Source organism: Lepidochelys olivacea, assembly GCF_965140295.1.
Source record: "Lepidochelys olivacea isolate rLepOli2 genome assembly, chromosome: 5".
NCBI classification, from domain to species: Eukaryota; Metazoa; Chordata; order Testudines; family Cheloniidae; genus Lepidochelys; species Lepidochelys olivacea.
Window position 1 is genome coordinate 133,225,665 of NC_140415.1, and position 16,467 is coordinate 133,242,131.

At 45.9% G+C, this 16,467-nt stretch overlaps 1 protein-coding gene across 3 annotated transcripts in view; it reads right to left on the reverse strand.

Moving 5' to 3' along the window:
• Window positions 1–16,467, reverse strand: part of ABCA1 (ATP binding cassette subfamily A member 1) — a 136,631-nt gene that overhangs the window by 52,157 nt on the left and 68,007 nt on the right. For all 3 annotated transcript variants that reach the window (XM_084628773.1, XM_084628775.1, XM_084628774.1), the window contains exons 7-8: window positions 13,787–13,978; window positions 3,379–3,465 (exon numbers count right to left, since the gene is read on the reverse strand). In XM_084628773.1, the coding sequence (XP_084484899.1) occupies window positions 3,379–3,465; window positions 13,787–13,978 (279 nt within the window). The remainder of the gene's footprint in view (window positions 1–3,378; window positions 3,466–13,786; window positions 13,979–16,467) is intronic.

Genomic DNA, 16,467 nt, shown 5'->3' on the forward strand with positions numbered 1-16,467 from the left:
AGGGGTATATTGATCAAGCAGTCTGGGATGACTCATTTTATACCACTGATTGATAAAGAGAGAGATTAGATGAATAAAAAAGACAGACTAGATTAGGCTGAGTAGTAATGCTGGCAGTTCGAGTCTCATTTACTCTACTCTTTATAGCTCCTTATAGTTTGTATTTCCTTTCTATATGTCTCCTGTCTCTAATTTCTGATAAAACCACAGTGGGCAAACTCCAGAACACTTGAGAGCTACTCCCCGCTTTGGCCTGGGGACGTACAGAAAACACGCTGTGAGGGTCACAAACCCTGGATCCCAATATGCCACTGCCCGAGCAGAGTAACCAATAGGCCTCTGTTAAGCACTGGAGACGCCTGAAGGCATAACAGGTAAGAAGCTGGCTGTCGGGTATCACCTATCATTAAGGTTTCAGATGCATATGGCTAGCTGACTGCTGCACTGCATTCAACATTGAAGGCTACATTGCAATAGCAGTAAGGGATGGTTCTAATCTCAAGAAAGCCGCAATGCATATCCCACATCACAGAGCAGGATCGAGTTGAAAATATTTTACTGAAAGCAACACAAGCATGGAGATGTGGCTTTCTACAGCTCATTCGCAGTTCCCCTGGCTGTGCCCTGAGCTTTGCATCACTCGCACTGACAGAGACAAGCAGTCAGTCCACTGAAGGCAGTGGAGTTGCATTGGTGCAAAATGTACCACAATCAGCTAAAGTGGGGAAATGGGCGGGGAGGGGGTGAACATGTTTAAGAGCTGGACTGAAAACTCAAATGGCAAGTCTCAGCCCGATGTTAGTGGTTTTCTATTGCAGAAAACAGGCTTCATAGTGGGAACATGACTGAGAAGTAACCTGGCCTAGAGGCTAGGGCACTGGACTGAGAATCAGGGTTCAGTTCCCAGCCTGCCACTGATCTGCTGTGTGACCGTGGGCAAGTCACTTCACCTCCGTGCCTCAGTTTCCCCTCCTACCCTATGTCTGTTGTCTGTTCAGACTGCAAGCTTTTTGGGACAAGAGCTGTCTCTTACTACATGTATATAAAACACCCAATCTCAGATGGGGCCCACAGGGTATGTTTAACACTGCAAAACATCTGCGGCTGGCCCATGTCTGCAGATGTGAGTTTGGGCTGCAGGGCTATGAAATTGTGGTGTAGACGTCCGGGCTCAGGCTGGAGCCTGGGTTTTGGGACCCTACAAGCTGGGAGGGACCCAGAGCCTGGGCTCCAAACAGCTACCCCATAATTGTCTCGCCCCACAGTATGAGCCTCAGAAGCTTGGGGCAGCTGACACGGGCCAGCTACAGGTGTTTAATTGCAGTGCAGACATACCCTTTGATGCTATCATAATAAAAAATAATAATAATTCAATCTAGCAGACCCTGCCACTAAAAAACAAAAAAAAAAGTCATTTGTGTGAGCAGCTTTGTTCAGTCTTTAGGACTGTGCGAAGCACTTGAGAAATGTAAACTAACAGTAGCCACTTGAGGAGTTATGTCGATTTATAACCGCCGAGGATCTGGCCCATGCATGTTTTCCAGAATACTGGGCTCATTCTCTACTGCAGGCTGGGAGCCTCTCACCAACAGGTCAGGCTAGGAAACATTCAGCATGTAGAGGCTGAATTGGAAACTTGTCCAAGGACCGGGATCCGGATTGTCCTCAGGTTCAGAGCCAGGGATCTAGTTCAGTCCCTTTCCTAATTAACACCCTCTGCTAGAAAGGCTAGGGGATGTGGTGCAAATAATAGTGCCCTCTTTTCCACAACACCTGCTGCTAGATCAACAAGGGAATGAATCCTCCTTCCCCATTTGTCACACAACAGTCAGCACCCCAAACAATGAAATGTGACTTTCGGTCAAGTCGTCTGGGAGGCCGATGCTACGGGAGCTGCAGAGAAAAGGCGGCCTTTGTTTGCACTGGAATAGGGAGAAGGAAAGGTACTCCTACCCAGGACAGCTGCCAAGCAAAAGGCACGTTACTCAGGGAGTTTTCAGCCACATCAGCAAAGAGAACATCACATGGCTTCAATTATTTTTACCCCCAGACAAAAGAAATAAAGAGAGGCCTGAATGCTGTAACAGGAAACAGCTGTCACCAGACCCCAAAGCCAGGAGCGTAGGAGAGGCTCTCCTGTGGCCTTGGTTCCAAACTGACGCTGATCTTAGAATCTTCTTGTCAATTTCATCATAAATGGGAACCGCTGCAGGTCCCAGGGTTGGGCAGGGAACGTGTCCAAGGAAGAGCTGGCGGGCATTGTGCCGCTGCGAACACCCTCCCCTCTCTGGAAGCAGAGCGCTCAGTAACCTGAGGAGCCCTCGGCTTTCTCAGGCGCTAAGAGGTTACTCCAGTTCATGGCTGTCGGGCTCTCTTTCCCTGATGAAGGATAATGGGGAGGAGGGGGATGGTATTGTTTAGCTTCAACGTCAACTTTTCCAAGAGAGAAAACACATGTTAGAATAATAACAGCCCATCACCGTCAGCACAATCGGAGCTGAAGTAAGATAGCTCACTTCTTATTGCTATTTATATTCTCATAGGGCCAGCAGCCACAGTCCTGGAGCAGGGCCCCACTGTGCGGTGCCATACAAACACAGAACAAAGATAGTCTCTGCTCCAAGGAGCTAGCTTTAAAAATAGATCGGGGGGTTGGTCCAGCACTAAGCACGTAGGGCTGATTTTTCACCATTTCACCTACAAAAATGTTCTTTCTCATCCATAAAACTGTCATTTACACATGCAGATTGGTCACATTATTCTTTGTGTTTATATTCAGATAGAGCCTGGAGGGCCCCAAGCAGGATCTGGTGCCCACTATGCTAGATGATGTACAAATATAGATGGGACAAGAAACAAACACGTAACTGCCCAGAAGTCCAGAGCTAGTAAATTCTAACATCAACCTACTTTCCCCCTCCCATAACTCCTTGTCACTCCCTGAGACCAGTTGCTGAAACCAACCTCACCTCAACCACTGCGAGCAAAAATCATTATGCAGGCTCGCGCCTACGGGCCTCGTCCAGGGCACAGCAAGCATTCTGTTTATGTTGTCAATGCAATGATTGTTCCTGCCTTTGAAAAAGCAGGCTCTGAAAAGCAAATGTAGGGCACGGTACATATCACAGATATGTCAGAGTTCTTCCTTCAGAGGACCAAATCTGCAGCTGCATGGCTCAAAGGACTCCCACTGACTTCCCGCAGAGTTCTGGGCACAAAGATGCTGCAGAGTAGGGCCTATCTTTATTAAAAGGAAAAAAGCTGTAAGGCAGGTGCAGGTTATGGAGCAGCTTTGTGCTTTGGGGAAGTCAATTTCAGGCTAGAAACGGCGATGGCAAAGAGAGGTTCTCCCTCCTGACGCAGGAAGGAGCAGCATACCTCTTTAACGAGCGTCCCAAGACTCTCCACCAAGGTCTCCATGGCTCCTGACAGATCCTGTAAGGAGTAATTGGAGGCGATTCCTTTCTGTAACAGGAAAGAGAAATAGAAACTTGGGATCACAAAAAGAAACCAAAAGGGAAACGCAAACCCTCAGAAACATTCAGATACCAAGCAGAGAGGAGTAGGGAGGAGGGTTTAGTGGACAGGGTCTCAGGAGACCCAAGTCAATTCCCAGCTCAACCACAGATTCCCTCTGTGCAATCTTGGGAAAACTTCTTAATCTGCCCCATGTCTCAGCTCTTCATCCATCAAGGGTGGGTAATGCTTCCCTTCCTCACAGGGCTGGAGTGAGGATAATATCCATTAGTGATTGTGAGTTGCTCAGATACCATGGTCATTAGGGCCATACAGATAGAACACAAGTTGTAAAACACCTGCTTTTATTCTGCATGCGCCTTCAACTGAGAGGGTGCTCCATGTTCCTGATTGCCTACAGCCTAAGTGGGTGCACCAGAGGCCCCTTCCCCTCTGTGCTCCAGCCAGAATGCTGATCCCCCAAATACAAGGGTGAGAAGGTTATAAGCCCTGAGTGCACTAAAGGGGGAATGTCTGGAAAGATCAGGAGATGGCTGTGGCCCCATGAAGCCAAAGCTGGGAAGTGGGAAGCCCAAGTTATATGGCAACATAACACAGCTGCTGGTAAGAATGTTCCCCCCCCAGTGTGCCTGGAGGCATCCTACCTGCTGCTACACTGTGCAGGCAGGTTTGGGCAGTTCCACTTCTTTCCCCGGACCCTGAAGGAACTGTGGCTTTAGTGGCTTTAAATGAGACCTTGGGATTTTAACATTAAACCAAGTGCATATTTTATTTTAAAGCAACCAATTTCCATAAAATAGTCAATGATCCAAAGTCTAATCCAGAGCCAATGCAAAATAAAATAGTTCCAAATGTCAAACAGTGGAAGGCGATTGCTTTCAGGAAGCCTTTATTTATATTCAGAACCAATCCTTGCTGCATCCGGAAACCACAGCAGACAATTGCATGTCAAGGTTCCTGTTTACCGTTAGTCCAAGAGTTATGTGGGGGTTGATTGTTATTTTAGTTCTGCATGCAGCAAGGAATGATTTATTAAAAATTACATCTCAAATGCAAGACATTTCACATAAGTTTCAAATGATCACTTAGATTAGGTGTTTGGGCTCACAACTTTGACAGCCTCTCTCCTTTGATCTGAAGACCATTTCCTGAGATGAGACATTTGAGGCTTATAATGACAGGTTTCAGAGTAACAGCCGTGTTAGTCTGTATTCGCAAAAAGAAAAGGAGTACTTGTGGCACCTTAGAGACTAACCAATTTATTTGAGCATGAGCTTTCTGTGTGTATATAATATCTGCTGCAGTTTCCACGGTATGCATCCGATGAAGTGAGCTGTAGCTCACGAAAGCTCATGCTCAAATAAATTGATTAGTCTCTAAGGTGCCACAAGTCCTCCTTTTCTTTTTGAGGCTTATAGCATGTTACAGCACTGTGACACAGTGACAAGAATCAGGGGGTAGCCGTGTTATATACTGTCAGAAAAATAAAGGGAAGGGTAACCACCTTTCTGTATACAGTGCTATAAAATCCCTCCTGGCCAGAGGCAAAACCCTTTCACCTGTAAAGGGTTAAGAAGCTAAGATAACCTTGCTGGCACCTGACCAAAATGACCAATGAGGAGACAAGATACTTTAAAATCGGGAGGGGAGGGAAACAAAGGTTGTCTGTCTGTGTGATGCTTTTGCCGGAAACAGATCAGGAATGCAGACTCAGAACTTCTGTAAAGTTAGTAAGTAATCTAGCTAGAAATGTGTTAGATTTCCTTTTGTTTAATGGCTGGTAAAATACGCTGTGCTGAATGGAATGTAGATTCCTGTTTGTGTGTCTTTTTGTAACTTAAGATTTTGCCTAGAGGGATTCTCTATGTTTTGAATCTGATTACCCTGTAAGGTATTTACCATCCTGATTTTACAGAGGTGATTCTCTTAACTTTTCTTTAATTAAAATTCTTCTTTTAAGAACCTGATTGATTTTTCATTGTTCTTAAGATCCAAGGGTTTGGGTCTGTGTTCACCTGTACAAATTGGTGAGGATTTTTATCAAGCCTTCCCCAGGAAAGGTAGTGTAGGGTTTGGTGGGATATTTTGGGGGAAGACGTCTCCAAGTGGGCTCTTTCCCTGTTCTTTGTTTAACACGCTTGGTGGTGGCAGCATAGGGTTCAAGGACAGGGCAAAGTTTGTACCTTGCGGAAGTTTTTAACCTAAGCTGGTAAGAATAAGCTTAGGGGGTCTTTCATGCAGGTCCCCACATCTGTACCCTAGCGTTCAGAGTGGGGAAGGAACCTTGACATATACAGACTAACACGGCTACCCCCTGATACTTGACACCATGCAAGACACTAAATTTAGCCATATGGAGTGGAAATCCATCAACCTCAACAAAAAACTTGCACAGATACAGACAGACATCATCTTCCTCTCCAAGTGCAAACAGATGGACATCATACCAAATGGACTGAAGGTAAAAAAATCCACTGCCATTGACATACAACACTGACTATGGTGAGAGACTGTGCCACACACTCTCAAAGCAACTGAAATCCATCTGAAGAAGTGGGTCTTTTGCCCACGAAAGCTTATGCCTAAATAAATCTGTTTGTCTTTTAAGGTGCCACCGGACTCCTTGTTAATCACAGGAATGGCTCTTCAATTACAAGCCCCCGTTCTTAGACACTTCTATGATCCTTTGAGCTAAGATTTCTCATGTTTGTCCTGTGCCCGGGGTGATTTTTTGGGAGAAAAGTCTGGTAAAATGTCGCTTGGCCTATTTAAGTCACGGGAGCGTGATAAAACAGCTGGCTAGATAGTGGTTCTCAACCTATTTACCACTGTGGGCTGCATATGCGGGCCTCATCCAATATTACCTGTATGGCCCTGAGGATGTCACATGGGCCGCAAGCAGCCCACAGGCCACAGGTTGAGAACCACTGGGCTAGAGCCTCCGTTGGATCAGCTGAGCACATTCACACCAGCTAAGGGTCAGGAACTTAAGGCTCAGATAACTTGAAAAACCAACCCACACACACAGCGAAGGAAGGAAAGAAAAGCAGTTCAAACTTGCCACAGATTTAATCCTTACTGGGACAAATTTGAAATATGGGTCACAAATAATGAAGTCTCAAAGGTGTGGCAACATTTTAACAATATGCCAGGGTGAGCGGTCCTACCTCCATTCACACAATGTACGTGCATATCCCTCTGGAGCATCGCACATGGAAATAGACACAAGCTCCATTTCATTATTATTTATATTACCGAGAGGCTACAGAACACATCAGGGCCCCATTGTGCTAAGCACAGCACACGTACATAGTATGAGACAGCCCCTGCCCTGCAGGGCTCACCATCTAAACAGGCAAAACCTGGGAACAGCAAACATTATCCCCAATTTTCCAGAGGCAGAACTGAGGAGCAGGGACAGTTAGTGACTTGCCTAAAGTCACACAAAAAGGCTCTGATCAAGCAGTAATCAAACCCAGATCGCCTGAGTCCCAGTCCAATGCCCAGTCCAGTACACCACCCTGCCTCTCTTGCATAGACACAAAAGTTCATGCCATACCATGCATTTATAGGACCATGCTACAGTAACACAGATGTGAGACTGCCCCCTGAATTAACTGTACACTTTACACCCAAGGAATTCCACTGGTTTCAATGGAGTTGCTCCTGATTCACATCTGTAGAGGCGGGCAGAAATTCAGGCCCAATAAGCCAGCATTCCTCCTTACACAAGCAGACCTTTCATGGAAGTCACTGGGAGTTTTGTCTGAAGGCAGAGTTAGCTTGAGTCATCTGCACTCCCGTTCCTCCTCTGGAGTTAGCCCAGCTCACGTGAAAATGGCCACGCCATGAAAGAGCACTCCAGCTGCTGCGTCCACACTGGTGCTGAGACTTCTGAGGGCACATCCCAGAGTTCTTTGTGCTGCAGGAAGCTGAGCTGCTCTGTGAATTCTGTCTCAATGGATTGTGGGAGAATTTCTCTCCTTCTGGGCAGATGGGGAGGACTGTAGGAAGGCATCAGAGAGCCAGCAGCACTCGAGTGGAGCCAACGGCAGCAGAGCGGTTGTGTTAGCAGCTGACCAGTCGCTCAGTTGAGCCTTAGCCTATACCCCTCGCAGGCCAGTCGACTAGGATTAATAGCACCCCTGCACTTCAGTGAAGGGTATGTGTGGATAGAACTCGAGGTAGGGGCAACACTCAAGCTAACTTTGCTGTGACGACAAGCCTGAGTAAGAGATGCAGGAGCTGGTCATGTGCTTCTGACATGAGAATGGACAATTCACAGGCTGAATTGTGAGATTTTAAAAAATGATTTCTGCACAATATGCAATCAAATATGTCAGCATTTTTTCAAGGGGCACAATGTTTGCATATCTGTCGCCTTGCCCTGCCACAGGATACTTCAGTGGTTGCTTCTGGTAAGTAAATATGGCATCTGAGTCATATTTACTTTGCAATGGGAAACAATGTTTGTCATAAACACTATTTCAACCAGGAAGTGGTAGACAAATCACGCATTTGGAAGTTCTGTTATTATTTCCTAACAGGAGTCCTGCCCTATTGTTTAAGGGAAGGATGATCTCATGCGGCTTCATCCCCAAAAAAGGACACAGCAAGTCGGAGGTTCAAATGACGCTTGTATTTATATTAAAGAAAACCTTCTTTTCATAGGCAACGTTGTGCGCTGTGTTAAAGTCATTGGAATGTATGTATTATTCAGTGTTCTGTTTGGGCCAGAGCAATGACAAAATGCCACCCATGTCATTCAGAGAGACCAACACAATTGCTTTTTGTAGCCCTCACAGCTCCCTCATGGCCTCGTGCAACATGTGAATCACGGCACAGCTACAGCTCACTGCCAAACCTGGAGTCATTTTCTGGGATGCCCCAGTGCTGCAGAGCTAAAACCCTTTACTTAACACACATACAAATTGCCTCTCCATGCTGAATATCTGATATCTGAATATCAGAACTGGGAAGATCTACACAGAGCAAAGTTCTTCCCTACGTGGGAAGGTCCCATTTCACCAGCAACCACACACTACACAACAGAATCACTAACCCAGGAACCTATCCTTGCAACAAAGCCCGTTGCCAACTGTGTCCACATATCTATTCAGGGGACACCATCATAGGGCCTAATCACATCAGCCACACTATCAGAGGCTTGTTCACCTACATATCTACAAATGTGATATATGCCATCATGTGCCAGCAATGCCCCTCTGCCATGCACATTGGCCAAACTGAACAGTCTCTACGTAAAAGAATAAATAGACACAAATCAGACGTCAAGAATTATAACATTCAAAAATCAGTCGGAGAACACTTCAATCTCTCTGGTCACTCGATTACAGACCTAAAAGTGGCAATTCTTCAACAAAAAAACTTCAAAAACAGACTCCAACGAGAGACTGCTGAATTGGAATTAATTAGCAAACTGGATACAACTAACTTAGGCTTGAATAAAGACTGGGAGTGGATGGGTCATTACACAAAGTAAAACTATTTCCCCATGTTTATTCCCCCACCCCCACCCCCCACTGTTCCTCAGATGTTCTTGTCAACTGCTGGAAATGGCCCACCTTGATTATCATTACAAAAAGCTTTTTCCCGCCCCCCCGCTCTCCTGCTGGTAATAGCTCACCTTACCTGATCACTCTCGTTACAGTGTATATGGTAACACCCATTGTTTCATGTTCTCTATGTATATAAATCTCCCCACTGTATTTTCCACTGAATGCATCCGATGAAGTGAGCTGTAGCTCACGAAAGCTTATGCTCAAATAAATTGGTTAGTCTCTAAGGTGCCACAAGTCCTCCTTTTCTTTTTGTGAATACAGACTAACATGGCTGCTACTCTGAAACCTGTCATTTTAACTTGTGTGGTTTACTATCTCGTGGGGAAAACCCACTCACAGAGATTGCTTCTCATTCTGTCAAGCAAAGGAGGGTTGGTCCCACATTTAAGTGGCAGGGGTATCCCTCCAGCACTGATCTGGGGTATTAACTGAGGGCAAGCACTAGATGCCCCCTCCCCAGCCATGGCTGCCTGTAGTCCCTGATTGGCATCACTCCTCTTTTCTGAGTCAGCAGCAGTCTCAATACTAGAGAAAAGTTTGAAGGAAAGAGAAAATGAGATCCATGAAAGTTAGTCTGAAATGGCCCCTCCGTTCCCCTGGTTTTTAGCCAGCCCTGCCTAAAGCACTGAAAACTCTCTGCATACTGTGGGAATTAACAGCAGCTCCCTGCAGGGTGGGCCCAACGCGGAGTGTCTAATACTGCACATGGCAGGTCTCATGCATCACCCTAAAGAGCCTATGCAAAGGGAAAGGCTTACATAGATCTCTACTGAATATGCAGTTCAGTGATTGGTACTGCTTTATGCCCATGTGTGTTGCTTTCCTTGGACAATGAACATCCATTCAACAAGGGCTTTTTGCCATCCATCCAGCCATAATTTTGGACTTTTTGATGATCCCTCCCAGAGTCCCTTCTGAAGTCCTGTCTAAACTGATTTGCCTAAGTGCTTATATAAGCCAAAGTATAACTAAGCCCATTTAATTGATCCTCTGTGAGGTTAGGAAACACCACGATCGCCATTTCATAGGTGTGGAGCTGAGGTACAGAGACATTCAGGGCACGTCTACACTCCATCCGGCAGCAAGCCTCCCAGCGGGGGCCCAGAGACTCGCGCTGGTGAGGCTCACGTTGGTGCTCTAGAAATAGCTCTGTAGGCGGTGCTTTGATGTTGCAGTTCAGGCTGGAGCTTGGGCTCTCAAGCCCACCCCCGCCCCAGAGCATGTGCTCCAAACCGAGCTGCCATGTCTACACTGCTATGTTTAGGACCCGGGCTCGCTCCCAGATGCAGCACAGACATGCCCAGAATCAAGTGGCAGGACAGTGGCAAAGATGGCAACCTGGCTCCCAGTCCAGGGTTTTAACCACAACTGCCTCCCTCTATTCCTGTGGCAAAGGTTCTCTGTCCCCAGGTTTGGACCATTATTTGGGAAGTTCTCCATATGGAAAATTTGCGAATACGAAGTATGGTAAAAATGAGCACCATTTTTCTATCTGGCTTTCTTCTTCTTAATTGTGCTGAAATCTCACCAGCCAATTCATTGCACTTTGTACCATACTGATATCCTTTGTAACATTAATTCTTCTCTTTTATTTAGAGCTGCACACACTCTCCAGTGCAGAGAGACGAATTTATCACTCAAGCCCTTAATGTGCTGCTTAAATGGGAGCTTGAGTTTTTCACAAAGTCACAAAGCTGCAAACTCATGGACCCTTCTTCTTTTTCAGGGTTCTCAGAAAAGAAAATGATGAAAACTTGTAGCCAATTGAGCCATGTCTGTTTGCATCGGTTGAAAACATGGCCCAGAGTTTCCGTTATACTTATATTACAGCTAGGGAGACTAAAATGCCATTAAACAAAGACCTCTGAGGCACTTTTAAAAATTTAATTTCCTTGGCCAATGAGCTTTTCAACACGGGTTTATGAGCTTTGTATAAGAAGCAGAGCAGAACTTGTTTCCAAGATTTCACCCTTAGGAAAATGCTGCTTTTATTGATACACTGCAAGTGAACAGACTCCTTTGTTCAAGAGTGACGGAATGTTACCTCCTTTTCCAAGGATATTATTGTAGGTCAAGGGACTGTTTAGCCATTAAGCTAGAGTGTTTCACATGTGTGATGACCATTTCCTAGGTTAATTTATTCAGTCCGCTTGGCCACATAGAGCACATTTAACGATTCAGGCATTGCAGCAACCTTCACCATTCTCCTTTGGAAAAATTATGCTTTGTGCTCCTAAGTAAGGTTGGCTGAATGCTCATCAGGTTCAGAACTGCTGTATTCAAGATTCTCTTCAGAAGCACAAAGCTTTTCTCTAAAGTAGAGATCAGAAGCAGGATTCTCCCAATATCTATTTTGTTCTTGCCCAGTGGCAGGAGCATAATGACTTATAGCCACTCTTTTACTGATTGAAAACATAGTCTTAGACATGGCCAGTGAATTTGTTTCTGCTGGGCTAAAGAATTTGGACTTTACTAAGGGTATGTCTATATTTACCCCACTTGTTGGCAGTGTTCTCACTTTTATCCTTTTACGATCTTTGCTGCAAGAATATTCGTGACCTTGTTGTTATAGAAAGCGAGTTCTATAACCGAGGATGGTGGGAAATGAGGAAGTTAAGCCTGTACTAAGCGAGTTTGGCTGGAACCAAATTCATTTCATGAGGAAGAAAACCTACAGGCCAACATTTCCAGTGGGTGGCCTCCTTTTTCAGGGCCCAGTTTATTCTCAGGTAATTTGCTCCCGTATTTTGCATCTGCAGTTGGATTGTGGGTGCAAATCTCAGTACTTGTACCTTCACCTACCTGACTGTGAGCGTAAACTGGGCAGTTAGAGGCACATACTCAGACTGGCATCTGAAAATCTTTGGCTCAAAGTGAGTGTGTCTGGAGATCTGGGAGGTGTAAACTGTGCCCAGGCAGAGAGAGGCTAGGCTGCAGCCGTGTGAATGTTTATGCCTGTGCAGAGGGCCAGTAAAAGGCCTAGAAACCACTTCAGTCCCATTCAAGCCCACAAAACGCAGATTTCACTTATTATGAACACACTAATTAACTAAAGATAATCTCAACTCAACCTCTCCTGTCCCCAGCCTGCTCCGAAATGCTTTCCTTCCTGGAGTCCTTTTCAAAGTAGTTCATTTCGCTAGAGGAACCATTTTTGTGCTCTCTTCCCTCTGTCTGCTGTTACTTCATCTCTCTGTATTCATTATTATGTCATTCTCAGTAGTAGCCTCTCTCAGTAAGGACAAAATGCACGTGGGAGACATGTGCAAGACAGAACATGAATTACAGTAAAGTCGGGGCTGAAAGGTAATCTGACTCCAGTGCTTGATAATCAACCCCTTTGATTGGGCAAACTCCAAGCAACTGATGCTTGACTATCTGTCCTATGAGGTATATCAAATCTGGATACTCCCAGAGCAAGAGTGCTGAATTCCTCTAAGCAGACAGCAAAGTATTTGTTTTATTGGACAACAAAGTGGGTTCCATCGGCCCCTTCTTCTCTGTGCTGCTGTTTTCAGTATCAACTTCATCAAGTTCTTTGTATGCTACCCAGACACTGTAGGTATACAAAGAGCCACCTGGGTTTCAAAATAAACAGGCATGTCTATTGCAAATATCTTCACCAAGCACCTTAAGTTTACTTAAATAATTGCAAACTTCATGCAGCTAAAATATTTAGATACTGATCCAAAGTCTATTAAAGTCAGTGGAAAGATTCCCCTCCACTTCAATGGTCTTTGGATCTGGCCCTAAAATCTCACGTGCGCGTGTGTTAAAGCTACTCAAAGAGTTTGGGTTGCCATTGGCTATAAGCTTCCTCATGTTGCAAACATATGAAAGTTCTAATGCTAAATAGGTTTCTGTCAGACATCTGTGGGTTCATTCCAGCTGAGACACAACATCTGATCAAAATACAGGAACAATGAATGGCCCATTTGTTACCATACAGCATAAATATTTTTCTCCTGAGAAATCCGTGTAGAGACACATGTTCCCAGGCAATGTCCTCATTTAACACATCACCCCAATCAACAGAAAGCAGGAGTGTGGCAGGAGAAAACTATATGATTAACCTGGGGACTCAGAATCCTCTTCCATTTTCCTTATTGGCATTAAACAGTCTATTCCAAAAAATAAAGGCTCGTGTATTCTTAAACACTCCATCCCCGTATTTCCCAAAAGCTTGTACAACCACGGATTATAACAGGGGTGGCCAACCTGGGGCTCCGGAGCCTCGTGCGGCTCTTCAGAAGTTAAGATGCGGCTCCTTGTCTGGGCACCGACCCCGGGGCTGGAGCTACCCGGTGCCAACTTTCCAATGTGCCGGGGGGTGCTCACTGCTCAACCCCTGGCTCTGCCCCAGGCCCTGCCCCCACTCCACCCCTTCCCGCCCCCTCCCCTGAGCCTGCCGTGCCCTTGCTCCTCCCCCTCCCCCCCAGAGCCTCCTGCACACCACGAAACAGCTGATTGGGAGGTGCAGGGAGGTAGGGGGAGGCGCTGATCAGCGGGGCTGCCGGTGGGTGGGAGGCGCTGGGAGCAGGGGGTGGGGAGCTGATGGGGGGCTGCTGACGTATTGCTGTGGCTCTTTGGCAATGTCCATTGGTAAATTCCGGCTCCTTCTCAGGTTGAGGCTGGCCACCCCTGCATTATATCATGCCCTTCATAAAGCATTAATTCCCAGCATTGATGCTCTCCCTTAGGAATCACTGTATAGCCAGTGCACTCACCAGTACAGGCTTCAAAAGGTCTATATTAGCACGAAAGGCTTCTTCTGCTGTGTGGAGTTTTTCCTTAGGCATGGTGCAGAGGAAGGCTTCGCCGACCACTGCGACTACTGGGTTGTGGATTGTAAGGAATTCAGACAGCTCTGACCCATTGCACAGATCTCTCAGCTGCATTCGATAGCCAGACAGGATGACCTGGGAACAGTTGTGAAACAATACAAAATGCCATCAGTAAATCATTCTTGGCACTAAACTAGTATCACTGAGTCAGAAATGATCATTTGGCTACATCATGATTCACAACACTCAAGGTTAGAAGGGAGAGGGAATTTCTCCCTAAGGATTTCATGGTTCTTGGCCATGTATTACTTGGATTATGACAGAAGTGTATGGCCCCCCTGAGTTCCATAAGAGAGTCCGACGGCTGAGATATCCCCAACACTCCAGGCAGAGCCATATAGTAGTAGACTCCCTACTCTATACCAACCTCAATATACGTGTGTCTGGGACCTGGGCCCCTCCAACGAAAGGTTTGTGCTCAAGCCTAAGAAGTCGGCAAAAGCAAGGAAGAAAGACCCAAAGCCTAAACTCCTGAGATATATCATCTGTAAGGCACTTTCTCTCGCCTACAATTATTTGCGATCAGATTCCTCCTGCCTCACATACAGGTGCGGCAGTTGAGAGCACAAGAATCCTGTGGTTTGTGCTCCTTGGCCCGATCGAAAGCCCACCAAAGTTACTGGAAAGACTCCCACAGACTTTAATGGGTTTTGCATCAAGACCTTTGAGCACAAAGTGATGTGTGAGTGTGACTATGTGTGAGTGGGAAATCATAGCTTTGCCTGCAGCACAAGACACCCCCAATGGCCTATCCTCACCAGTGTGCAAAGGACATGAGATGGGGGAGATTGGTTCCTCCCTCTCTCTTCCTGACATGCTCACAAAGGAGCAGCCATAGCCTGGCGCTTGTAATTCTGCAATGTTTGGAACTGATCCTGAGCTACTGAAGTCAATGGGAACATTGCCACTGAGTTCAATGGACATTAGGCCAGATCCCTAACTCCTGTCCACAGACACCTCGTACTTTAAGTTAAGGACTCCTGTTTAATATCTGTAAAGGAAATGAATGAAAATCTCTGATCAAGCATCCAATACGTGGGTCTCTCATGGGAGGGACTGATCTCCAAATCCCTTCAACAGGTCATTATGGCACTGGGGTCCTTTGGATGTGCAATGGTAAGTGCTTAATGCAGGTGACAAACAAGAGAAGCTCTGTGACTCTATTTGGAATGTCACGGTTTGCTTTGTGAATTGTGGCAGGGCAACCAGATTTACACAACTAACAGTGGTGTTTCTCTCCATTTCTGCTTCTCTTGGTTTGCAACCGCTGGTATGCCTGGACTGGACGTCAGTCGGAATCAAAGGTGATCCCGAGGCGTCGGTCCGAGGGTCTTGCGGCAGCCTGTGGCACAACAAGCAATGCTTGTCTCAGTTTCCCTTCTGCAGACTCCCAAGCACGCAACTCCCTCTGCTGCTGCTGCTCCTGCCTTCAGCCCTCTCCAGTTCTGGCTCTCTGGTTTGGGGACACCAGTCAGCAAACCCCTCCTGCTGCTCCTCCTGCTGTCAGCCTTCTCTAAAGAACCAACTTCAGCTTCCTTCCAGGACTCCTCAGTGACCTGGTCTCTTTGGGGCCAGCCACACGGTGACAGAGTCTCACCAAAATCTCTTGTATCATGTGGAGCCAACGAAGTACAAGAACTTTCATATTTTTCAAGGCAAAAGCACATCAACCATCCAGTGGAGAGATGCCTATCTAAGGAAGGATGCAAATGGACTTAGAGTGATAGAACCTTAACTTCTGCCTACAGCTGCACTCCAGAAACAGGATAAAGCCTATCTTTGTTCTTTGCTGAGTAAATGGGATGTGTTTTGTGATCTGTGATGGTGGCACTTTACAAAATCAGCATCACCAGCACCACAGCAATATCAGAGAAGGACGGTCTGGTGGTAAAAGGCAGTGGACCCCACGGGATTCAGGAGATCTGGGTTTAGTTTCCAATTCTGGCACAGATTTTCTGTGTAACTTGGGGCACAACACTTATCACAACAATTGTATTAAACAAAAATTACAAGCAGACAGGACCAAAAAAACTCCCAGCCGCATGAAGTCACAACTTCATGAAAATTACAATCGGTCTGAAATTGTGGTGACTTCAAGTAAAAGCATACTTATATTATGAATAAATTATAAATGACAGGCTAATTCCCCCAAGGACTCTTAAAATGTCAAGATCATTTTTGTAGAAGTTGAATCATTGAATATCAGAGTTGGAAGGGACCTCAGGAGATCATCTAGTCTAACCCCTTGCTCAAAGCAGGACCAATCCCCAATTTTTGCCCCAGATCCCTAAATGGCCCCCTCAAGGATTGAACTCACAACCCTGGGTTTAGTAGCCCAATGCTCAAACCACTGAGCTATCCCTCCCAAGTTTGGATGGGCTCTGAAAAACAAAACACGGGTCACTTTATTTCAGGCTCATGGATCATGGTGTCCATTCTTTCCCGTCCACGAAGCACTGTGTATGTAAAATTGGGAGATTTGTTCCATATATTTATACAGTCAATCACAAGTGGCTTAGGTGGCTTAAGTGCAATTGTTCAGTCCTATTATTAGTTATACTGTG